This window comes from Canis lupus, chromosome 16 (assembly GCF_048164855.1).
Source record: "Canis lupus baileyi chromosome 16, mCanLup2.hap1, whole genome shotgun sequence".
NCBI lineage: Eukaryota > Metazoa > Chordata > Mammalia > Carnivora > Canidae > Canis > Canis lupus.
In genome coordinates, this window is record NC_132853.1 from 58,356,103 (window position 1) to 58,379,649 (window position 23,547).

Here is a 23,547-nt window from a genome sequence, read left to right on the forward strand (position 1 = left end):
CAGGGGCTCGGGGCAGCGAGGAGACCACTGGGAGGCTTTACCCAACTAGCCCAGAGGAGTCACCCTGGGGTCAGGGCTGTATGGGCAGAGCTGGGCCAAGCGTCCATAGCTGCAAATAGCAGGTCTAGTGGGGATGAGTCCCTTTTGTGGGGGCAACTGACTTGGGGCAGGGAGGTGCGGGGAATGGGGGGCTCTGGCCCTCCTGCAACTGGGAGTCCTGCTGCAAGGATGCTAGTCATCTATAATTATAATTTTGCTTTTACTCAATTATCCAATAATTAGATTTTTTTAATCTTAAATTTTCATCAGAGTGATACACATATGGCAATGAAACCCATAGCAGGTTCTGGACAAAACGTGTTCCCCCTTGGCCCCAGCCCTCTCCATCCCCCTGCCCTGTTTCCCAGTGGGAACTTCAGCTCTACCCCCGATAGCTGTCCGCAGTGCCCTAGAAGGTTTGTGGGACTCTATGTTGGATTTAGCCACGTCCAGACCATCTTGAGCCTCTGGTGTGAACGACAGGGCTTAGCTCACCTGCCTCCCTCCTCTGCCCAGTATCTGATAACTATATATACCTTTTTTTTTTTTTTTAAATTACTTACTTCAGGTCTAAAGGACTGATTTGAATTGTCTTCTTTAAAAATTACTTGATTTTCTCACTCAGCTAAGGAGTCAGATGCTACCTATGGTCTTGTTTTGCTGTTGACTTTTGGATGGAGTAACCCATGGGAGGGCCTGTGCCTGGGAGGGCCAGGGTTCCTCCAGACTTCACCCCTGCAGCCGAAGGCTGAGTGAGCTGGCCCGCCATCCACCCCTCGCCTTTCGGCCCTGCAGCAGCTTCTGAAAGGAGGTAGGGAGGAGATGACGAGGGGCCAGGCCCGAGAGGCCGGCGTGATTACTCTCCCCGTACCTGGGATTAATGTGGGAGGTGGTCAGGGCCAGCCAGACAAGGGCACGAGGGTGAGGCCCCCACGATGGGATTAGTGTCCTTACAGGAAAAGGCAGAGACTAAACTCTGTCTCCACCACGAGAGGACACAGTGAGAAGGTGAGCATCTGCAAGCCAGGAAGCAGCCCTCGCCATGAGCCCGCCTCTGGAGCCGAGAGCCGTCTAAGCCTGCGGCGTCGGGTGGCAGCAGCCAGGCACACCAGGACAGTGAGCCCGGGCCCTGGCCTCCCCTCCTTCAGGGCGTCTTTGCTGCTCTGACGCAGAGGGCGAGCCACGTCAGCACGCACGGCTAGCCCCAGCGGCCTGAGCCGGTGGCAGCATCACTCCTCTCGTCCTCGTGGGCCCCGTGGTGAACGTGGAGACTGTGAGTTCCCGACGGGGATATGCGCGAGCGAGTGAACGAGTGCAGAAGGTGCCCACTCACGAACTGGGCAAATACGGCCCATTTCACACCTAACCAGGTCCAGGGGACAGTGACAGGAGGGGGCTCAGGGATCCCTGGGTGGTGCAGCGGTTTGGCGCCTGCCTTTGGCCCAGGGCGCGATCCTGGAGACCCGGGATCGAATCCCACATCGGGCTCCCGGTGCATGGAGCCTGCTTCTCCCTCTGCCTGTGTCTCTGCCTCTCTCTCTCTCTCTGTGACTATCATAAATAATTAATAAAAATTAAAAAAAAAAAAAAAAAAGGAGGGGGCTCACATCTGGACACAGCGTGGTGGCGTTTCTGAGCCCTGAGGGCAATGAGGAACTTGACGCCGTGTCTCCAGAGAGAGCAGGGGCGCCCATGGGACAGCCACTCCGCCCCTTGCCTTGTCAACGTGAGGCTACGAGACGGGGACCATGATGGCTGATTGTGTCCCCCAGATTCCCAGGGGGAGGCCCTGACCAATACAATACAGGCACCAAGGCCTGTATTTGGAGATGGGTTTTTAAAGAGGTGATTGAATTAAAATGGGGTCACTAGGGCGGGCCCAAAGCCAATCTTGTGGGTGTCCTTTTAAGGAGAGGAGCTCAGGACATGGATGCGTACAGAGGATGTACGTCTGTCCACATGAGGACACGGGAGGAGACGGCCGTCTGCGAGCCCCGGAGAGAGGCGTCCGGAGAACCAGCCCGGAAGGCTCCCCCTATCTCGGAGGTCCAGCCTCCAGGACTGTGAGCAGATACACTTCTGTTGTTTTAGCGGCCGGGTTGGTGGGCTTCATCGGGGCAGCCCGAGCTCACTAGAGATGTTTCTAGACCATTGAAAGGAAAGGACCATATCCAGACATCCTTTGCCTGGGCGGGATGGCTGTCAGCGAGGTGAAGTCAAGAGACACAAGCAAGGACCCAGACAGTATGTCATCAATGCACACTTCCTGCCTGCAGACACATCCTGGGGAGATGTTCTACTCAAATGACAACTGAATCAGGAAAAATAAACAGTGAGGGGCAATGATCCTTGCCTACGGTTTACGGAATACACCTGAGTGGATGGCAGTGAGGTGAGCGTGAGCCACAATGCAGAAAAGGGGGCTCACACTGTGACAAGGCAGAGGAGGTTCGAACCCAATGACGGCCTGAGTCAGAAACATGAGAATCTCCCGGCTCAGAGGTTGGTGGGGCGGAGGGGGTGGTGGTGCAAGGCTGCGTGACCTGAGGTCCCACGGGGGTGCCGCGGTGGGCGTTGTCATTATACACCGTATATACCGTGATATCGTGATGGAGAAACACAGCCTACACGTGACTGTTTCGAACACAAAGTGGAGCCACATAGTAGACCTTGAAAACTAACGACCGGGGAGAGTTAAAACTTGCCCTGGGACGTGTTCCATGGACGCCTCTGTGCATCAGGGCCTTGATGACAGACCGTGGGGAGGCTAGTGTAGGGTATCCCCCCCCACACACCCCGTTTCCTGGATTGGACTTGAGTGGAAGTCGCCTCGGTGCTTCACAGAGCGGGGCTGAGCCTCTGACACCGGCCCGCCCCTTGCTCCCGGTGCCCGCCTGGCACAGAGGGGACCCCGCAAGCTCTCTTGCTGAGCTCAACAGAATGGAACAGAACTGACCTCTGCGGGCCGGCCCGGGACTTCCCTGCCCTGGACCACCTCTACATGGCCGTGTGGTCCAGAGCCTCAGACAGCAAGTTCCCGCTGCCTTTGGCCCTTCTTAAGAGCTTCTCCGCGTGGTCCCTTTACCCAGGGACCCTCTCCTGGGCCTCGGATTAAGCCCCGCTCGGTGCCTTGCCGCTTACTCACCTTCATGGCCTGAGAAATCCCATCTATATTTTGCTTTGCTTTTTGTATCCTGTTCTGCAAGTTGTGGAGGATTTCTCGCATCTCTTGAATATATTCTAACACACCTAAAATGTAAACATAAAGGTGGTGGTGAGATGAGCGTGAGCCACAATGCAGAAACTGTGACAAACCAGAGGAGATCTGAACCCAGTGACGGCCTGAGTCAGAAACGGTAAGAATCTCCCGGCTCAGAGGTTGGCGGGGCGGAGACGGGGGTGGTGCAAGGCGGCGTGTCGTGAGGTCCCACGGGGGTGCCTCGGTGGGCAGTAACTGCTGGGGCGTTGTCATTACTTAAACCTTGATATATGGGTGGAGGAACGCAGCCTACAAAGGTCTTACAGAAGGAACCATTCAGTAAGAGGAACACTTCTCTTGCGCTGGCTGAGTGCTCATCGTTACACGAGAGCTCTGGGAAAACACGTCTCCCGCTCGAGAGCTCCATGGATGCCACGTTGAGGAGCAACACCCATGGTGTGTCTTTGGAAGCAGGACTGGCCTCTCCCCAAATAGGTGGGTCATTCGTTCCACCCGGGGACCCCGCACCCCATGCGCCCCTGCCCCTCCAACCACCAGCAGAGGCCCTGGTGGCACTTGAGCGTAGTGACTAGTCTGGGCTGAAGCGGCTGGAAAGAGGGGTGTCCTTGGGCAGCGGTGAGAAGTACAGGCTTCTCTGAGCACAAAGTCCAGGCCGACCCTGGCTTCAGGGAGCTGGACAGTCCACGTTCTCATGGAGACAGTAGAGGCAGGACATGGCTGCAGAGGGCCAAAAGGATGGCACAAGGCAGGCCTCAGGGGAGAGCCCTGGCGGTGGTGCCCACTGAGGTGGGTCCAGGGGTGAAGGAGGTTGGGGAGGGGTGTCTGCTGCCTCATGGGCACACGTCTTTTTTTTTTTTTTTAAGATTTATTTATTTATTTATGATAGAGAGAGAGAGAGAAAGAGAGGCAGAGACACAGGCAGAGGGAGAAGCAGGCTTCATGCCAAGAGCCCGACGCGGGACTCGATTCCGGGACTCCAGGATCGCGCCCTGGGCCAAAGGCAGGCGCTAAACCGCTGAGCCACCCGGGGATCCCCGGCACACGTCTTTCTGCTCCTCTGACGCCTACCCTGGGACCGCCCACCGTACCTGCGTGGGGAACCACCACGAAGCCCCAGGCCCCACAAGCTCCCCGTGGAGCCTTTGGGACCCTGAGAGATATCCAAGGGGTCTTTGCCGGATTACTTTCCTAAGTGACACAAATGGTCTCCTTGGGACAAGGGCAAGCAGGTGGAACTATCCTTTGGCCTTAAACATAACCCCGTTGCAGTCAAAGCGGTAGAAGCAGCCACTCGCGAGGGTCAGAGGACAGACGCTGGACGGATTGGACCCCCACCCGCCCTCCCCGCCCTCCCAAGTGGAGCCCACACGTGAGACGAATGTGGCTTTGGTACCTTCGCTGTTCCAGAAGAGCGTGGTTTCAGCACGTGATAATTTGACATCGGTTGCTTCCAGTTCTGACTTTATTAGTGGAAGCTCTACATCCGTCAACGTGGTCTTTATCTGAAACACAAAGGCCGGGTTTCAAGGCCTCTGTTCCAAATCCCACCAGATTTAAAACGGTCTCACGGTAAGGGTCTTATCACTTGGTGCCAACGAAACCAATTACAATTAGTGTCATTTAATGGGGAATTACGTAAAAATCGAATTCCAGGAGATTTCAACTTTTTTTTTTGTTTGTTTGTTTTTGAGATTTCAACTTGTAAGACTATTCTTGTCACCAAGGATTTATGCATACACTTAAGTCTTCGTTACCCACGGTACGGGGCAGAGACGGAAGGAAAGGTGATAACGGGACGACCAGGGAGTGCACGATCCCAAACTGTTTTTATTTGGCTTAGAATCCTATAAAGAAACAGACGCAGGTAAACTGGAGCAGGCCTGGGCTCAGAATCTCTCCTTGGTCACGAATCCAAAATGTGCATTTTGGTTACCTACAGGAGATCCGGGATCTGCAGGGAAGCCGTTCGAGTCGTGAGCAGGTCGGAGCGACAGGACAGGCTCTACAGTCTTGGTACGGTCCTCCCCTTCTCTAAGAAATTAGTTTAATTGCCTGAAGCAATGTCAGTTCACAAACCAGGGGGAGGGAGGAAAAGGAGAAGGAGGGTGTATCCAGGTTTTAGAAATTATTCCTTTAAATCACAAGCACCATTTAAGTTCTGGAATCTCCATCTGGAAAATTTTTAAAATTTTATTTATTTATTCATGAGAAGCAGAGAGCGAGGCAGAGACACAGGCAGAGGGAGAAGCAGGCTCCACGCAGGGAGCCCGATGCGGGACTCGATCCCGGGACCCCAGGATCACACCCTAGGCTGAAGGTAGATGCGCAACCTGCTGAGCCACCCGGGAGCCCCTCTATTTAGCAACATTTTAGTTTTGCATAACTTTTCGAGGACACTCCTACTCTCGAAAGTGAGGGATACGTGTAGAACTAGAGCTGTACACTAGATGCCCGCCACCTGGCATACCTTCCACACACCTGGTGCTTCCACGGGGAGCCCTGCGGACCTCTGCCCTCAAGTGTTTCCGGTGGTTTGCCCTCCAAGTGGGTGGTCCAGGGCAGAGAAATAAAGCTTAAGAGCTTGTCGCCAGGAGCAACTGGACAGAAATAAGAGAAGGCATCCACGGGGATCACGGAGCGAGTGAACGTGGAGTGTTGGGTCTTCTCATGGGAGCTTAGATACTAAACCGCGGTCTCTTCCCCGTCCTTGGTACCCTTGCCTGGAGACGGTGTGTCAAGCGAGACCGTTTCATGACGCGCCTCTTTGGTACGTTTAGGAACTAACTCCTGGGAATGGAGTCGCGGGGGGAGCCCTTTCGACAGAACCTAGGGAGCTGGGCGAGGGGGCTGAGCCCCTGGTGGCGGGCGGAGACGGCAGGTGCGTCGGGGCCAGCCCGGCGGGGAGCGCTCGCCCACGAACGACGCGGACGCTCGGGGACTCGGGGAGCCCACTCATTCATTGCCTATTCCCCCCCGCCCCGTGATGGCCCAGAGGAGTAGCTGAATGTCACTGTCGTGCTGTAATGGCCCGAGTAACCGAAGCTCGTGGTGAGGAGATTCATGCCGTAACCTGTGCGTCCTGTGTGCCTTGTCACAGCCGAGGTTGTAAACTCACATCTTCAGGGCACTGTCCCCGGGGAGCACACGCGGGTGCTCCCGCAGACCCCGCAGCGCATTCCTCCAGGCACCACGGCTCCCCCTCCGCTCCGACGCTGTGAGACGTGAGCGAGCCTGGTTGCACTACCTTCCCCTGGCTCGCCGCCGCCGGGAGCCTTCTGCTCTGGGAGGAGCCCGTGGACACTTGTCGCAGCGCTGCAGCTGGGAGGTGCTCTGGGGCGGGCGGACGCCAAACCCTCGGAGTCTGAAGACAGTTGCTCCCAGAGAAGCCAAGTCGAGGAAACGCGCTTACGGCAGACACCGGTGTTTTGTAGTTGGCCGCACAGACGACAGAGATTAAATTTTTATCTTGAAAAAAATGAAATTAATGAAAACGAGGTGACCGTAGTTTCTACTGAACACATTTTGGGGGCGTTACGACCATATCCTAATTGGTGGCACGGGGTAAGGAACAGATCCCGGCTCGATTCTTTGCCGGGTGTGGCGGAGCGGGAGCCGGGTGGCCGCGATGATCTCTGACAAACCTACGTGATGGCTCCTCGCCTTCGGCTTTTCCAGCATGTTCTTGAAGGAGGTCCCTTCTGCCAAGGGCAGGGATTTACTCGGGCTCCCCAGGGCCTCGCTCGCAATCCTTTGGTGATGTTCTCACTCTTCTGTTGGCAACACCAGATTCCTGGGCCCCATCAGACACACGGCGTTACTGGCCACCATCCCGTCCACGACGTGTTGGGTAAGCAAGGCCTGGGTCCCAGAAGCACCTTTGGATTCACACCTTCCTGCTGTTTCCTGCTGTCACAGGAGGGAGGTGCGTGGCCTGCTGTGCTCTAGTGACCGCCAGCTCAGAGGGCACCGAGTGGGGGGCGGGGGGCAGGGCGGCGGGTGGAGGAGCTCCCCTCCCAGGCCCCTCCTGCTGGGGCCCCTAGGAGACAGGCCAGGGGAGGCCACAAGAGGCCCGGCCCTGTGGCTCAAGGGAAGAGGCCCCCAGGTCAGGAACCCGGGAGCAGAAGCATCTCTGGGACAGATCTGAGACGCGGAGCAGAAAAACGAAACATTCCTGGTCCCGGACGGTTGTTTCGGGGGATCTGGGGAGCACCAGGCTGGGTGCAAGTGGGGGGCGCGTGCAGGCTGGCTGCAAGAACCATCGGCCTGCTGGAGCTGGTGCAGGTCTCCTGAGGGGGTGCAGAACCTCCACAAACAGGAAAGCCTGGGACATGCACGCATCTGGAGGACCCACAGGGACGGGACCAGCCACGTCCACGTCCAGGCTCCTCCTCTGTGGGGGGCCTCTCTGGCCGCCAGCTGCACTCCCCGCTCCCGCTCCCTTCCTGCTGCAGCCTGTGCCTCTCTCCTTCCCTGTTCCTCCGCCTCCTGTGGCTCCCACGTGAAGGAGGCTGGCACCCGATTCCAATTCCCAAGTGGAGGGACTCTTGCTGGCCCTTTCCCAGATGAGGTGGGCATGGTGGGCCCAAGGGCTCCCCGAAGACATCCGCACCCGAGCCCCTAGGATCTGCTGCCAGGCAAAAGAGAGTTTTCGGATGTGATTTGGCTGAAGACCTTGGCGCGGGGAGCTCATCCTGGATTATCGGAGGGGGGGGGGCAGTGCAATCACAAGGTCCTGAGAAGAGGGAGGCAGAGACTGGGGGTTGGGAGGGGCGGTCATCCCAAGGCGGAGCTGGGGGAGCAGTGACCTCGAGGAGGTGGGAAAAACAAAGAAGCAGAGTAGCCCAGTGGAGCGCCCGGGAGGAAGCAGCCCTGCTGACACGTCGGCGACTTTAGCAGAAGGAAACAGATCTTGGACTTCGACCTCTGGAACTGGCAGAGAGTAAAGCCGCGCTGTCCGCTGTCCGAAGCCACTCAGCCCGCGGCCGGTCGTGGCAGCGGCCCCAGGGAACTCGCGCGGAGCCCACGTCCACCCTAATCCGCCGTGCTTGGGCGGGAGTTAAGGTCCTGTGGCACCGATGGCACAAGAGGGAGCTGCGGGTGGGGTCTGCATGGAAGGGGGTGCCTGCGGCGGCCCGCGGTGGCCCCAGTCCACTCAGCTCCCAGGGGTTCTCGTGCCAGGAAGGGGGTGCTCTGGACAGACGGCCCCGGTGCCAGGAGCCTGTGTCCCCCAGTCAGTTGCTCTTACTCAGAACCAGCTTCTTCACAATCCCCTGGGCCAGGTCCCCAGATCTGATTGAAGAGGAATTCTTTTTTTTTTTTTTTTAAAGCCTGTTCAAATGCCCAGCGTGGAGCCCGATGTGGGGCTTGAACTCACGACCCCGAGATCGAGACCCGAGCCGAGATCAAGAGTTGGATGCCCGACTGACTGAGCCACCAGGAGCCCCCGAATGGAACCTGGATCCTCAGAGCAGACGGGGACTTGGCCCCGCCCCAGCCTACCTCAATGGGCGGCTCTCTCACTGCACCCCCTCACCGCGTGCCGCCGGGACATTTGTAACCCCGGCCGGGTTCCAGGAGATGCCCACCCTGCTACGCGTGAGTGGCGTAATAGAATGACCGATGTTACCCTGAGCAAAATACATTTAGGAGACGAAGGCCCCTCTAAGCAGTCATGGAGCCAGAACATGAGCCAAAGTCCACTGGAAGCTTCCAGCATCGGCTGTGCTGAGTTGTCACCAGCTTTGCTTCCACCGTGTGCAGCAGTAGTGGAGTGGCTCGCGCCACATCTCCGACGTGCAAGCGCGCTCCCTGTCCTGCCCTCAGAGGTCCTACGCTCTGAACAAAACACAAAACTTGGCAAAGGAGACAAAACTACATCAGCTCACCTCATTGTACCAGCCAACGATGAGTTCCAGGTTGCCCACAAACTTCCGGAAGGTTTCGTGCTGTGAGAACAGATTCTTGGCACTGGCTGGAATCTCTTTCTGCTGCTGGAAGCCCAGGTACTTGACTTCTCTCAGAACCGCCACCAGCTAAGGCCAATCAAGACGACAGAGGAGGTGAGGGCGTGCCCCCAGTGGCATGGCACTTAGCGACACAAGCCAAGGCCGTCACTCCCTGCTCACTCCCCGTCCTGGGCACACGCCCTCCTCTTGGCATCCAGGACACCAGGCCCTCCCAGGCGCCGCCATCAGGCTTGCTTGACCCTGTAGGGATGTGCATGCCCGAGAGTCGCAGGGTGTCATCCCTCTGGCTCTACTGTCGCCTCAGTGGCCTCACCCCCCCACCCCCGAGCATGGCTGTAAGAACCACTCACGCGTGGCAGACACCCAGACCCCAACCCAGACCTCCCTCCCGACCCGCAGACTCCCGAATCCGCCTGCCCGCTCAGTGTCTCCATTTGGATGTCCAGTGGCGTCTCGAGCCTGCCGTGGCCAGAGCAGAGCAGTGGGGCCCCGAGGCCGGCTCTGCAGGCCACCCCCGGCTGACGGCAGGTCCATCCTCCCAGTCGCGCAGCCCGGAAATGCTGGGGCTGGTCCCGTCTTCCTCGAAGACTCTATTTCCAACCCACCCAGAGTCTCGCGGGCTCTGTGATCGAAATCCAGGAGCCCTCACACCCCCGTCGCTGCCACGCTGGCCCCGGGCCACCACCTTCTTTCTCATGGCCTCTCCCCTGAACCACGGCAGAAGGCCCGCTGGTCTTCCCACGCCACCCCCCACCCCGCCCCGGCCGCCCGCCCCCAGCCTGTTCACACGCAGCACCTGGAGGGACCCCCTCTGCTCCCGAACCTGCCACGGCGGCCGTGTCACTAGCATAAACACCCATGGCCCTTCCGTGGCCCTGGACGCTCTCAGTGGGGCCGTCCTCCCCCCTCCACCCCCCTCCCCTCCCACCCCAGCGCTCTGCTCACCCTACTCCCACCCAGGCCCCTGCCCGTCCTACAGCCCGCCGCCCCCGCCGCCCTCAAAGGCCTTTCCCCCAGCGTGCTGGCCACCACCTCCCTGACCTCCGGGGAGTCTCGGCCAACACCTGAACCCGCGCCCCGTGCCCCGCTCTGTGGATGCTCCTCAAGCCTGCCCAGAGACTCACCATCGCCTCCCGCCTCCCGGAGTTAAGCACCTTCCCGCTGTTACACTCCTCTGTGCTCCCTCCCGCCCCCCTCCTCCCACCTGCTCCCCCCCTCCCCCCCTTCCTTTCCTTCTCCCTGGCCTCTTCCTCCTCCAGCAAGATGTAGGCTCCAGGACAGAGATCTTTGTCTGTCTGGTTCACTAATTTATTCCAAGCACATACACAAAGTAGGTGCTAAGTATTTATTGAATTTTTTCTTAAAAAAGAATAAATTATAGGGGAGGAGGAGGAGGTTTCAGAGGAAACCTGCAGTGTCACTGCGGGGGGGGTGTTCAGAGCGGGGCAGACACATCCTTGCAGGAACCCGGGCCACCCCACCTCTGTCCTGGGTGCTCTGGCTCAGCCCTGGGACACAGGACGCATGCCCCGCAGCCCGCTGGGAGTTCCGTCCACCGCCCTGACTTGACCAGAGGGCCCATCTGTTCAGATCCTGCAAAGACCTTTCTTTGCACGCTCCTGTCAATCCTCAAGTCGACGTTTCCTCTTGGGATCCGTGAAAGGCAGCCACGCTTTAAGGGAGCGTAGTCACCGGGGCTGCTTTCAGGGATGCTCCTGTCTCGTGTGTGAAATACCTCCTGGACGTGCTTCAGCCTTAAGGACCAAAGCTGCAGCTAAATACGTCACAGACACCAGCCCCCACAAGCCCGTGCTTTGGGGGAAGGGAACCAGCCTCAGCAGCAACGGCGGGCTCTAGGCTTCTCCCGCCCGCCGCCCGCCACCTGCCGTGGGGCCCTGGTCCCCCCGAGGCCCTTGACACGGACGCCTCCCGGGCCCAGTGGCGGGACGGCACCCACCGCTTTGTTGAAGTTGACTTGGATGAGGTTGGTGGCGGGGTCCCGCTGTATCAGGGGCTGCCCCAGGTTGAAGTGGCAATCCTGGTCCACGCCTGCCACCCACTGCTGGTAGGTCTTCTCCCGGTAGCGCCTCAGCAGCTCTATCATCTCATCGTACTTCTGGTAGATCAGCTTGGCCTCTGAGCTGGACATGACCCTGGAATCGGACAGGGTGCTGAGGGGCACGCCTCCGTCAGGGCCTCTTCAAGCGCCCTACATGTGCCCAGGCAGCCAGCGTTGTTTCCTCGGGGCTGGGAGGACCATGGCCCTCGACCTGCAGCAGCTGGGCCAGGAAGCCAAGCCATCACCTCTGTAGCCACAGGTCCCAAGTGGCCAGAACTCGGTTGATGACTGCCAGCTTCCCTCCCAGGTTAGGAGCAGCCGGAGAGAGCCAAGTAGGTGCCCAGCCCAACCACACAGGCTCCCCCCCTTCCAGCCCCCAGGCCAGCAGCGTCCAGTCAGGGCGCGCCCCTCCCTGCCTGCCTTCCAGTCTCTGCCAGACACAGTGACAGTGACAGTGGCCGCGCCCCTCACCCGCCATGGCGAGCCCTGATGAAATAGCCAGGGTCTGCCCTAATTCGGGGGGTCTTTGTTACTATCCAGCAGGCTGACCGGCTAGGGCAGGGCGAGCAGCTCCTTACTGGCCGCGCTCACTGAGAAGGCACCCAGAGGACGAGGGACACCGGACGGGGTCTCTTTGGGGATCGTGCTTTGGGAAGGACAGGCTTGGCCGACGTCAAGTGTGGGACTGGCCCTCCCGCCCTCGGGGAGTCAGGAGAGACCCTGCTGGGCTCCCACAGCCTCAGGCGCACGCTGCCCACGGGTGGCCCCGGGTGGCACCGCGACTCACGGGTGTTCTATGTACTTCAGGTCCCTCCTGGGCGCCTCCAGCCTCTCCTGCAGCTCCAGGCTCCACTTGAGCTGCCCGGCCACTGGCGGCATGTTTTTGTGGATCGGGGGGACGTTGCCGTCCACAGAGGCCGCAAGCTGTGCGTCATACAAGGTCTTGGCATTGTCCAGCTCGGCGTCAAACAGCTCCAGCATGACTGAGTACCTGGGCACCACCTCCGCAAGGATCAGGGGCCGCTCCAGGAGGCCCCCGCACATATGCAGGAGCTGGGGAGAAACGAGGGATGCGACTTCGCTGAGGTCCCACCTCCTGCCCCATCCCCAGGGTCACTCCAACTTCGTGGTTGCGGGCATGCACGCAGCCAAACTTGAGGAGCGGGAACATCTGCCCCGTCAGGACAAAAAACCTCTAGGCCGCTGTGATTCTCATGTTGACATGTGCCGAGTCCCCAGATGCCTGGCTGCACCCCAGCACCACAAGCTATGTCCGAGGTCTGGAAACATTCTAGGCCCAGGAGAGGGGTCAGGCTGAGCAAGGTGCAGGGGAGGCGGGGACAGGGGCCCAGGTGACATGTGCTGACATAACGCCATCCCCGAGGACCAGAGGAAATCACAGAGGGAGCTGGGGAAGGTGTATAGGGCACGACCCTGGGGGCTTGAGCCCAGGTTACCTGGGTCCCCGGGGAGTAGGGACAGCCTGCGTCCCCTGTCATGCATCCTTTCCGGGATTGGAAAGGCTGGGCCTGCAGACCTGCTGGCTGGATGCCACTGCCCTGAATTAATCCCGGAGGTGCCACAGCACATTTCTGAAAGCAGTGACCGTGCCCCCAGTACCTCTGCAGGGAGCTGGCTCATCACCCCCGCAATCTACGTACGGTAAACAGTGGGAATCGTTTAAAAAATAAAAAAACTTAGTAGAAGAGAGAAAGACACTTTGGGTGTTTCGGTTAGGCTCCTGGCTGGAATCAGAGGGAGAGTTTCCTAGGAGGTCACCGCTCCAGGTCGGGGCGCAGGGAAGCCTAGGAGCAGTGTAGGCCTGAGGCTGGGCCTGACGGGGTGAGAACCTGCAGAGAGAGTTCTGGAAGCTCCACAGCGGCCTGAGGTCATCCAAGACCCAGGCCAATGACAGCCGCCCTCCAGGCGAACGGGGATCAATAATGCTCAGGCCACACCTGTCACAGCCCTGGTGCCTGGGGGCCCTGGACCTGGGTCTCAGATTTGCCCCAGTTTTTGGTCTGAGGGATACAACGTCCCCAAAATGGCCTTTTGGGGTAAGATTGGGACACAGCTGCAGGAAAAAAAGACATCTGCAGGTCCCTGAAAGCCAGACGGGGCAGCTGGCCCGCTGGGGGAACCTGAACCGGGCGCTCCGAGCTCAGCTCCACAGGGCATGCGGGTGGCAGGTGCCGCTTGGGAGAAAAAGGTGCGTCTTGTTGGTCCCTGAGCCTCCCTATTTGTCTTCCTGTTCCCCTCCCGCCTCCTCTCCTTTTCTCATTTACATAGTTTTTGGCTCCTGGGAAGGAAGCTAATTTTATTTTCCGCCAGGAGATCATGCGGAAAATTGCTCTAGAACATTCCTGGCTGCGTGTGAATCCCTGACAGTGAGAAACAGGGGCCTCATCATCGGGGCAGCTCGGGAACTTGCAGGGAATCCAGGGGGGCTGGGAGCCCCAGGGCCCGTCCTCATTAGGGCGAGCAGTCGCCAAGTGGGAGAGAAACGACAAAGCCGCGCATTTGGAGGGGACACGGTTGACAGGCACGGTATTCTCCCTCAGTTTCCTTTCTGTTTTGTTTTGTTTCTCTTTTCAATCTAGCAAAAGCACAAAGTTAAAATTTAGGGAAGAACTTTTCCCTTTTGCGTGCAAAAGCCGGACTGAGGCCGTAACAGGAGAGGGGATGAGCTCAAGAGAAGGGAGAGGACGGAACCAGCACCTCTGCCCCCCCCCCGCCCCCTCCCGAAGCTCCTGGTGGGTGGGCTCCAGGCTCAGCCCTGCAGGTACCTGGGTGGGGGGGCCTTCCCCTCGGCATGATGACGCACCCCCACTCTTCCTCACGAAGGGGACGGGACAGCCCAGCTCCCCTCTCCTGGAGCGACCGCAACACAAAGTCACAGTCCACGGGGGTGGAGGGGGAGGCGTGGAGGCGCCCCCCTGATAGGGGGTGAGACACACTATCCTAACCACACTATCCTAACGGCCCGGCTCGCCCGATCAGCACTGTCTTCCGGTTTGGGAGACCCCATCACCGGGGAGGCCTGGCTGGAAACCTGTGTTCAGGGACCCTTCGGCCCTCGGGTCGCCCTTGGAGATCAGTGACCTCAGTCCAAGTCCGCTCCTCTCGTCTGGAGCCAGTTCCCTCCACGGGGAAAGCTCCAAAGCACCTAGTGCCGGCTCGGCTCGGAGTGCCCCTGGGTCAAGGGCCTGTCCTCGGGGCGCTCACGCTCCAGCTGGGAAGGCAAGGAGCGCGCAGAGATCAACACACACGGACAAGCGGGGGGGGGCCGGGCAGGGAGGCGCGGATGGGGGGCCTCGCCCGCAGAGGCGGCCTGAGGCAGCTACCTAGGGGGAAGGGCGTTCCGGAGACGGGAACGGCGTTGGGGTGCTCTGTTGATTCGCATCCACTGATGCTCCGCTTGGAGCGCCAACTCAATCCAAGACTTAATCGCTCTTCACATGGCGGAGTTTCAAATTCCGTCACATTTGCATTTTTTAAAAGCCAACGTCTAAAATTTGGCAAAGGAACGTCCTGGCACCTGCGTCGGGGATCCAGAAGGCCCACCAGCTCCCTGAGCTGCCTGGGGCCATCCCGACTGCCTTCCCGCCTGGCCACCCTCGGGGGTGGTTTGGGGTCCCGGCTCCTCTGCTCACTAGCTAACCGTGTGACCCCGGGCAGGTTTCTTGATTTGTTGGGGCTGGTGAAAACGGGACGGGTAACGCGGGTACCGAGTTTAGCAAAGTGCGTGGGACCCAAGATCCTGTAATAATTATCGGGTGTCTCCTGTGGGCACGGAGCTGCCTGCAGCAACCCAGACACTTGCCAAGTGAAGGGAGGAGGCAGGGTGTCCTAGTCGACAAACACGCATAACGTTAGGCAGAAATAGAACAGCTACCCGTGTATTCACCCATTTACGTGCCCAGTCCCAGTTCTCCAGGTGAGCTTAGATCAATCTGCAGAGACTCCCCGCTCCGTCATTTGTGGGGGCAGGCAGGCCACGTGGATGCAGGAAGAAGGGGGCAGGGACACCATGGAGCGGTGGGGACGGGGCACACGGGGCCACTCACATTCTGTTCACAGGGGCTAATGGTTCTTCCCCTTCAGCTGCTTGTTACTACAAGGGACTGTGTGTCCAGTGGGGTCGGATCTATTTTTCCAAGAGAAGGTGAAAAATCTGTACTTTTATGTGAACTTTCTCAATTTTTACATGTTGGTGGCTTCATTTTTCAAAAAATTAGGGACGCCTGCATGGCTCAGTCGGTGAAGCATCTGCCTTCGGCTCAGGTCATGATCCCGGGGTCCTGGGATGGAGCCCAGATCACATCAGGCTCCCTGCTCAGTGGGGAGCCTGCTTCTCCATCTCCCTCTGCTGCTCCCCCTGCTTATGCTCTCTCTCTCTCTCAAAATATAGATAAGATCTTTAAAAAAATTTTAAAAGTGCCATGTGAGAGTAGGCAAGTCTATAGAGATGAGAGTAGATTAATGGTTGCCTAAGATGGTGCTGGAAGGAAGTCCCGAGGGGTCTTTGCACAGCCCATGCCTCAGTCTATGACGCTGACAAATGGGCACAATTGCCCACGTGCTGAGCTGTCTGATGAGACTCAGATGTACACAAAACCCTGGAAGGTCCAGCAGCCATCAGGTCCAACTTCAGAGCGCTGCTATTTTGAGTAGGGGCAGGGTGCAAATTTACTATGCTCATCATGTTTTTTCCCGTTTATTATTTAAATTAGCTGGCTTCCCTTGCGGTCATTTGTCATGGCAGCAACAGGAAACCAGCCCAGAAGCGCACATGCAGTCAGCACCTCCGGTGGCGCCAACCAGCAGTGGGGGCGGGAGCGCCCAGCTCCTCACAATCCCAACGGGCTCGGTTGGTGGCAGTCACCACCTTGCTGTTTTACCAGGGACTTTTCTGGTTGGTCTCAAGGTCAGACTTAGTCGTACTCGTGTTTTGGCTGTTTGTGTTTCTCCCCTGAATTGATATCCTCTAGGGGTCTTTAACGCTTTCCAACTGCCTATTTTTTAAAATCCCTGTTTAATAGCCTCATCTCCTAAGTGTAAAAGTGCTGTACGCTTAACGCTCACAACTCGGATATGGTAGGAAAGTACACAGGAGGCAGACAAGTCCCAGCCAGCACCCCGCTCGCTGCCCAGCGGTTAATGCCGCTGCGCTGCTCATGGGGTCTCGCATGTTGAAGAGGGGGTGAATTCAGTGCAGTGGGTCAAAAAGTGTGTGTGCTTTATTTTTGCGGCAACTTTGTCTCTAACTTTGGGTCCTTTTAAGCAGTGGGAAAGCTGAATCGAGTAAGAATGGACACCTTCACTTAGTGAGAACCAGGAAAGTAACTCATCCTCATTGCCTTTTCTTATTTTACGACGACACGGCGGTGAAACCCAAGAGGAGCTGCCTGGGTGTTCCCCACGGCCAGCTCTGAGACTGAGAGAGGCTCCCGCGCCCCTTTGGGTCGGCTCCTTATCTGCAGAGGACGGCGCATCACTAGGTCAGCCCGAGGTGGGCTCTGCTGCAACAGATCGCAGCCCGCGGGCCCCTGCCCGCACCTACCTTTGCACAGGACTCAATAGAGCTACAGTCGTCAAACCCTTGGCAAAAGATGGTGGCCAGCCGCCTATCCAGGTCTTGAATTTTGGTCTCAAAATCAGCATAATCATCATCAAAACTCTGAAAGTGAATTAAAACGTCAAGCTGGTAGTCAGCATGCAAAGCAGGGGAAGTGCTCATTCTGACCCTGACCCTAACCCCAACCCTTGACCCCGCTGGCAGGTTTGGGGGCTCCCTCTGAGGATGGAGCTCATTGTCGTGGGGACACCTCTAGGTGAAGTTTCGGTGACGTCTTTAGAACATGACCAACACTCCCTCCATGTACCTCCCGACTCCTGGAGCATCCACCATGGGTCCAGACGAGGCCGCGCCCGACTTACCGAATCTCCTGGGTCTAAGGGGTCGTATTTGCACTCGGCAAAGACCTTCACCAGCTCAAAGACCTCGTCGTAAATCTGAGTGACCATGCTTCCGAGGATGTTCCCCCTCACGCCTCCAAGCTCAATCTTCTCCAACTTCAGAAACTCAATGGCTGTTTTATAAAGATCCTGGTGGAGGAAAAACACCCCAGTGATCTTCATCACTGAACAGCGGACCGGTCACTGATCTATCTCTGACCCCAGCACGGAGGAGCCAGGGAGCAAGAAGCCGTGGGGGCACATGGCAGTGGGGAGGGGGGACCCTCTGTTTATTTCTGTCCTCTGAAGTCCTTCCTGGAACTCAGAGGGGACAGAACAAAGTGCCCCATGAGTCATCTCCAAGCTGTGAACGCGGAGCAGAAGGGAGAGATGAGGTCGGCTCCTGTCCGGAAGCAGTTGGAAAGGCCCGTGGAAGCTTCTGGTGCTCTGACTAAGCTTCAAATCCTCTGCTTCTCGGAAGACCATCCGCACGTGGAACCCGTCCCTACGGTGATCTGAACAGATGCCCTCACGCAGGGGATGCCCGACGGATGTGCACATGCAAATCCCACTTCCTTGGAGGAGGGGCTCTCGTCTCATCTCCTCCTGGAGGCTTTTCCAACTAATTTTGGCCCTTGGTGGTGCTCTCCTTTCTGGAACTCTCCTCTGCCCTTTGTCTTGGCATTTAGCCACACCCGGTTCCATCACGTTACTTCCCACATCTGTGCAAGGCGCGACTCCCAAAGGCCCCTTGAGGACCCCAGCTGGTCTCGGGACACCGGGCCCGGCCCCGTTAGATGCAAGATGCTCACGTGGTGCTCACGTCCCTCCCCTAAGCCCGGTGCTGGGGTTGGGGCCATCTTCCCCAAATGTCCTCCCCAAAGAAGACCCAACAAAAGGCAGCAGCGTGGCAGTGCCCTGAGCTCGGGCTCTTGCCTGCCAGGAGGAGGGCTTCGTGCTCCTGGCTACATCCCGGGCTCTGAAAAGCCCCCTTCCCAGGAAGCTCCTCCCCCTTCAGCACCTGTACTGTAGGAGCCTGGTCTGGGGCCGGCGGGCCTCTGGGCATGAAGAACACCCAGTGGTGTAAATCTGCAGTCCTCAGGGGGCCTTCCTCGCGGCCAGAGGCTGGGGAGCGGGGGGAGACCAGGCGGGACCGCCCACAGCCACTGCTAACGGGGGTGGCCGTCGGCAAAACCAACCCTCCGGGATTCTGGGTGATTTTTCCCTTTTGAATGGTGTGAATAGTATGTGCACAAATACAAACAACCACAGGGGCCGGACCATATGGAAGATTACAGACAAAAAGCCAAACTTTCTTGCCCTGCCCACGTCTTTACGCCTCAGCTCTTCTCCCCGGAGGCAGCCGTCTTGAACCAATTAAAACTGTTCTGGGTTCTGTGTCTGCTCCATGTATCTGACGGCGCTTCTGCAGGGTCTGGCCCTGCCCACACTTGTCCTGACGAGCCCGCTAACCCTCTCCCTTGGCCTCCCGGCTTCCCGACCTTGTCCATGCCCCCTGTCATCAGCCTGTGTGTAGACACAGGCATGGGATGGTGGGCAAGCAGCCAAAATGGGCCACTTCTGCTCTTGGCTAATGGCCGGCCCCTGACTTGGTTTCCCCACAGTGAGGGTGCTTGGGTGTGGCTTTCATGCTCCCCACAGGAGACTGTTTGTGGACATGGGATGAGCCGGGGAGACGCAGCTCTGCTGAGGTCAGGGCAGCTTCAACCACATTTCCCCTTTACCTCAATGGTCTGGATGCGATGAAAGAAGGAATTCATTCTGGAAAATGCCAGAGAAGAAGGGAATTCCCAGGGCACGGGCTCCTTGTCCTGTCCAGAGACAGAGAGGAGGCCGCGCTTGCCCCACACATTCCCTCGGAGGCCTGGGGAGCCCACGCCCTCTCGCCCTCGAACTTGCTCTAGAGTCAGGCTGGACCTTGAAGAAAAGCTTCATGTTGGCGCAGCAGAAATCGTAGGTGTGGTACAGCTCCTTCAGGATGCGCACGGACAGGGAGATGCCGCTCAGAACCTCCTCCGTCTCTCCCTGCAAGCCTTTCAGCACCTCGTCTGGGCTCAGGAAAGTGCGTGTCTGGGCAGAGGAGAGGACATTCCATAGTCCCCACGAGTCCTCCGGGTGACGTGCCACCCGCAGGCCCCGGCGGCTCACAGACAGCCCGCTGTGGGCCCGCGTCCCTCCAGTCCCCTGCTGCCGGCCCCTGGACCCCCAGCACGGTTGCAGCAGAAACAGATTTCGGTCCCGGATGACTGGGGGGTGACTAGGAGGTGACTGGGGGGCCTCCAGGGGCCAAGGCCTACGGTCCTGCCGCTCAGGGCCCTTCCACGCCTGCATGCAGGAGGCCCAGACGCCAGCACTGGAGGCCGGGGAGGGCGTGCTTGTGCAAGCAAGGAAGGGCGTCTGTGCTTGGGGGAGCCCCGAGGCGTGTCGGTGTAGGAACAGAGAAATCCCACCACCCTGGCCGAGTCCTGGGGTCCTGGGCCTCGGTGGGCAGCGCCTCCCCATCCTTTCCTCCTCCCTCCTGGCGGCGGCTGCTTGGGCTGACGCTGCCCAGGTCATGAGAGAGCCCTGGGTGGCCTCCAGGAGGGCCCAAGCCTAGCCCCGGCCTCTAAACCCCACTGCCAACATCTTTGCCTGTTTTTAAAGCACCCAGGAGGGGGCGCCTGGGTGACGTGGTTGGCGACGAGGCCGGCACTTGATGGCAGCTCAGGTCAGGATCTCAGGGTCCTGGGATCCCCCCCATGGGTCCCCTGCTCTGCGGGGTTTCTCTCCCTCCGCTTCTCCCCTGCTCGAGAGCACTCTCTCTCTCTCTCTCTCTCTCTCTCAAATCAATAAACCCAAACTGCCCAGGAAGCCAGTCGGGAGGAGCAGGCGGCGGCGGGGCTGGGGCAAGGCTACCATCTCGATGATCTGGTTGCAGAACTCCTGCAGGATGACGATGATCCTGGAGGGCGTGTTGTAGTGCTCCGAGGTGGCCCAGATGAAGCAGATGGTGTGCAGCACCTTCGCGATGAAGGTCGGGAGCTGCGGAGAGACGGGCCGGCCTGCGGCGTCTCTGCCGGCTGCACTGCACGGGCTCCGGGAAGAGGCACCCACGCCCCCCCGGGGCACCTGCCCGCCCCTCACAGGGGCCTTCCTCAGGCCAACACACCACCGCGAAGTCGGCTTGCTCCATCTCCTCCAGCAGGATCCGCAGAGGCTTCAGATACAGAACAATGTCGTTGGCCTCCTTCAGCCCTGCAGAGCGAGAGCGTCGCTGGCACACACAGCTCCAGGGCCCGTGGCGGCGGCTCTGTGATCATGGGGCACCTGCTCCCTCAGGACCCAGGACACCCCCCCCAACCAGAGGAAGCTGTGGGGAGGCGCCCCAGCCCCTCGCTGAAGGCACCCGCTGCTTCCCGCCTCACCATCCGTGACGTTCATGTACACATTTTGCAGGGCCGGCCAGTAGCAGCTTTTGGCTTTTTCCAGGATCTCAACTATTTTGTTCACTTTGGGCCTGTTCAGCTGAGAAACAGAGAACAGGAACGGACGTAAGCCTCCCATAGAAGCTCGGAGTTGCTACCCAAAGTAGCAACTTTGCTACCCAAAGTTGTGACCCCGCAGCTGCTGGAGCCGAGGACTTCGCCCGGGCTATCCGAGTCCCCTCGGGGATCCTGGGGGTCCGCACAGAAGGGTTGAGGGGTCACGAATTCGCCTGGCTAGGACGTGGGCCCCCTGGCTGCTGAGCAGCAGAGGGCCGGCCACCCCCGTGGAGAGGAGGCGTCACCTGCTCGTGGATGCACTTGAGATTCATCAGCTGGGCATCCCAGAACTCAAACTCGACCTGGGGCAGGGGGTGTAGCCCGTCCAGCAGGGCCTGGGCCGAGTCTTTGCTCAGCACGTCCCGGATCTGGTGGGACCAGTCGATGATGATGGTTTCGATGGAGTGCAGCAGCGAGTTGTCCAGAGAAGGGGGGATCCTGCGCAGCAGAAGGTCGGGCAAGATGCTCTGCGCGGGGATCGTGCCTCCCCAGGGCCCCCCCGACAACAGGCCCCAAGCAACCTCCAGCAGCACCGCATCTGGCCTCACGCCCCATGCTCCTCACTCGCAGCCACCTGGGGAGGCTGGAAGAGTGCCCCCCCATCTCCCAGCTAAGAGAAGCCCTGCAGAGCAAGGATGAGACCAAGTGTGGAACATAATCCATGCTCAATGTGGCTTCCCCTGGCCGTCCTTATTGGAGGCACACAAGGCTGTGTTGGGGGCCGAGTGGAGGACTCTCAGCGGAGGATCTGCCTGCACAATGAGCCTCCCAATAGTGGTCACCCTCTGATGTGTGCAAGTGGAACACGCTGTCACCCCGCAGCAGCTCCAAGAGCCTCACACACCAGCCAGTTGCAAATGGTGGTCCAGCAGGTGCGAGGGGACGTCTGAGTCCTCGTGTGTCCCAGGGCCTCTGAGGTGACTCAACCTCTATTTAGAATCACAGTCTCCACCTGCTGAAAACCGCTTCTGCACCCCTGAGCACCCACATCCTAAGTCGGTACATCCCCTTTCCTGGCTGTGTGATGCCGGGGGCAGCGTGACATCCTACACATGGCACATCAGGCCCGGACTGGTACCCAGCGTACTGGGTGAGGGGCTCCGGGGCTCCCCCCTGTCCTGCCCCTGTGCCTTTGATCTCAGACTCTGCACCATCTCATGGTACCACCTGTCCTCCCGTGTTTCATCCTTGGGGTACAGGGTCAGCGGCTCCTCCGGCTGGCCAGTTGCCAGGGCTCAGCAGATACCTCTCTATGGACTCCAGTGTGCCATCCAGACTCCCCAGGTGCTCCGGGATGGGCAGCAGGGTCTTCCCCTTGATCTTGCCCCCCATCACAAACATCTCATTCTTCAGCTTGTAGACCTGCTTCACAATGTCTTCCGAGACCACGCGGGGCCATCCACTCAAGTTTTCGCTTTGGTTTAACAGAGAGTAGAGCACCTGAAAGGGAATGGCTCCGTACTTCTTGTGCTCATGCCCCCTCCTACCTGGTGGCTCCCGGGGGGAATAGGGAGACCTCGGTGCCTGGAACCTGGGGACACTGAGTCCACGCCAGGAGGGGGCATGGCTGGTCGAGGAGCGCAGACTCAGCATGACAGCCCAACAGCAAAGTCATCCCCAAGAACAGAGCCCCAGCTCTCCCAGCAGTGGCTCACTACGCTTGCTGCTGCCCGGTGGGGGCCGGGGGCGCTGTTAGGGGTGGAGCTGGGCCACCTACTTGTGCATGTTGAAGACCCAACCCCAGCACCTCTGCATGTGGCTGTCTTTGGAGATGGGCCTTCTAAGAGGTCATTAAGTTAAAATGAAGTCCCATGGGTGGGCCCAAATCCAATGTGACTGGTGGCCTTATGAGAAGAGATCTGGACGCAGCTGCCATCCCTGCCTGGGGTGACCACGGGGACAAGGCAGGACAAACGGCACCGCATCAGACTGCACCCTGTTCTTTCTCTTTCTTTACTCAAAGTCTCAGAATTGGGAAGCCCATCTCCTGGTACTTAAGTGGCCCACACCCTGGGACCCTGTGGGCCGCGCCCAGTGCATCTGAGGTCCCAACGATATCGAGGGAGGACCAGGTGCTAGCTGTGTCTTCTCGGCCCTCAGGTGCACAGCACCGCCTGGAGGTCTGTCCCCACACCAGGGCGGGCAGGGCCCGGGCTCCTGCATTTCTGACAGGTTCCCAGGGAGGCTGACGCTGTGGCCCGGGGCCACTCTCTGAGCAGCAGGGCTCTCGGCCACTCACCACAAGTATGAGAAACAGACACTGTCCCTCCAGAGCTCTCGGCCCCCAGCCCAGCGCCGGCCCGCCCGGCACCCACCTCCTCCACGGTGGCGATCAGCTGGTCCACGGGCGCGGGGCCGATGTCCCCATACAGGAGACGGTCCTTGTAGTTATCCTTGCCGATGTTTTCTGGTCCCTTCTTGATGAAGTAAACCCCTTTGGACTTGAGGGCGGCGGGGAAGCCCAGGCAGGGTATGATCACGCCGGCGGGACTGAGCGTCAACACCAGAACCAGGACGTCCGGCTTCTCAAAGAACTCGGTGAATAAGACCATGTTCTCTTCGGCTCCGATCAGCTTGCTCCACTTGTCGGGCTTGAACCTCAGAATGAGGGAGGCTACTCCCTCCAAATACTCTAACCTGACGTCCGGCGTGATGGTCATCGCGGCGCCTCCTTACGCCACCCGCCGGGTGCCCGAGACGCTGGCGCAGCGCTGTTTCTGGAGACGCGTGGAGCCTCTGTCCTGGCCAAGGGGGAGGAAAGTC

General features: G+C 58.9%; 1 protein-coding gene across 2 annotated transcripts in view; it reads right to left on the reverse strand.

Moving 5' to 3' along the window:
* DNAH17 (dynein axonemal heavy chain 17) overlaps positions 1 to 23,547 on the reverse strand; it is a 96,033-nt gene that overhangs the window by 70,729 nt on the left and 1,757 nt on the right. Inside the window, exons 2-16 of one of the 2 annotated variants that reach the window (XM_072781800.1) lie at positions 23,100 to 23,525; positions 22,031 to 22,224; positions 21,030 to 21,222; positions 20,668 to 20,767; positions 20,412 to 20,497; positions 20,159 to 20,284; positions 19,181 to 19,333; positions 18,988 to 19,074; positions 17,225 to 17,392; positions 16,848 to 16,964; positions 12,072 to 12,337; positions 11,183 to 11,378; positions 9,145 to 9,291; positions 4,653 to 4,761; positions 3,185 to 3,288 (exon numbers count right to left, since the gene is read on the reverse strand). In XM_072781800.1, the coding sequence (XP_072637901.1) occupies positions 3,185 to 3,288; positions 4,653 to 4,761; positions 9,145 to 9,291; positions 11,183 to 11,378; positions 12,072 to 12,337; positions 16,848 to 16,964; positions 17,225 to 17,392; positions 18,988 to 19,074; positions 19,181 to 19,333; positions 20,159 to 20,284; positions 20,412 to 20,497; positions 20,668 to 20,767; positions 21,030 to 21,222; positions 22,031 to 22,224; positions 23,100 to 23,444 (2,391 nt within the window). In that variant the 5' untranslated portion in view covers positions 23,445 to 23,525. The remainder of the gene's footprint in view (positions 1 to 3,184; positions 3,289 to 4,652; positions 4,762 to 9,144; positions 9,292 to 11,182; positions 11,379 to 12,071; positions 12,338 to 16,847; positions 16,965 to 17,224; positions 17,393 to 18,987; positions 19,075 to 19,180; positions 19,334 to 20,158; positions 20,285 to 20,411; positions 20,498 to 20,667; positions 20,768 to 21,029; positions 21,223 to 22,030; positions 22,225 to 23,099; positions 23,526 to 23,547) is intronic. The other variant, XM_072781801.1, reaches the window with a different exon arrangement.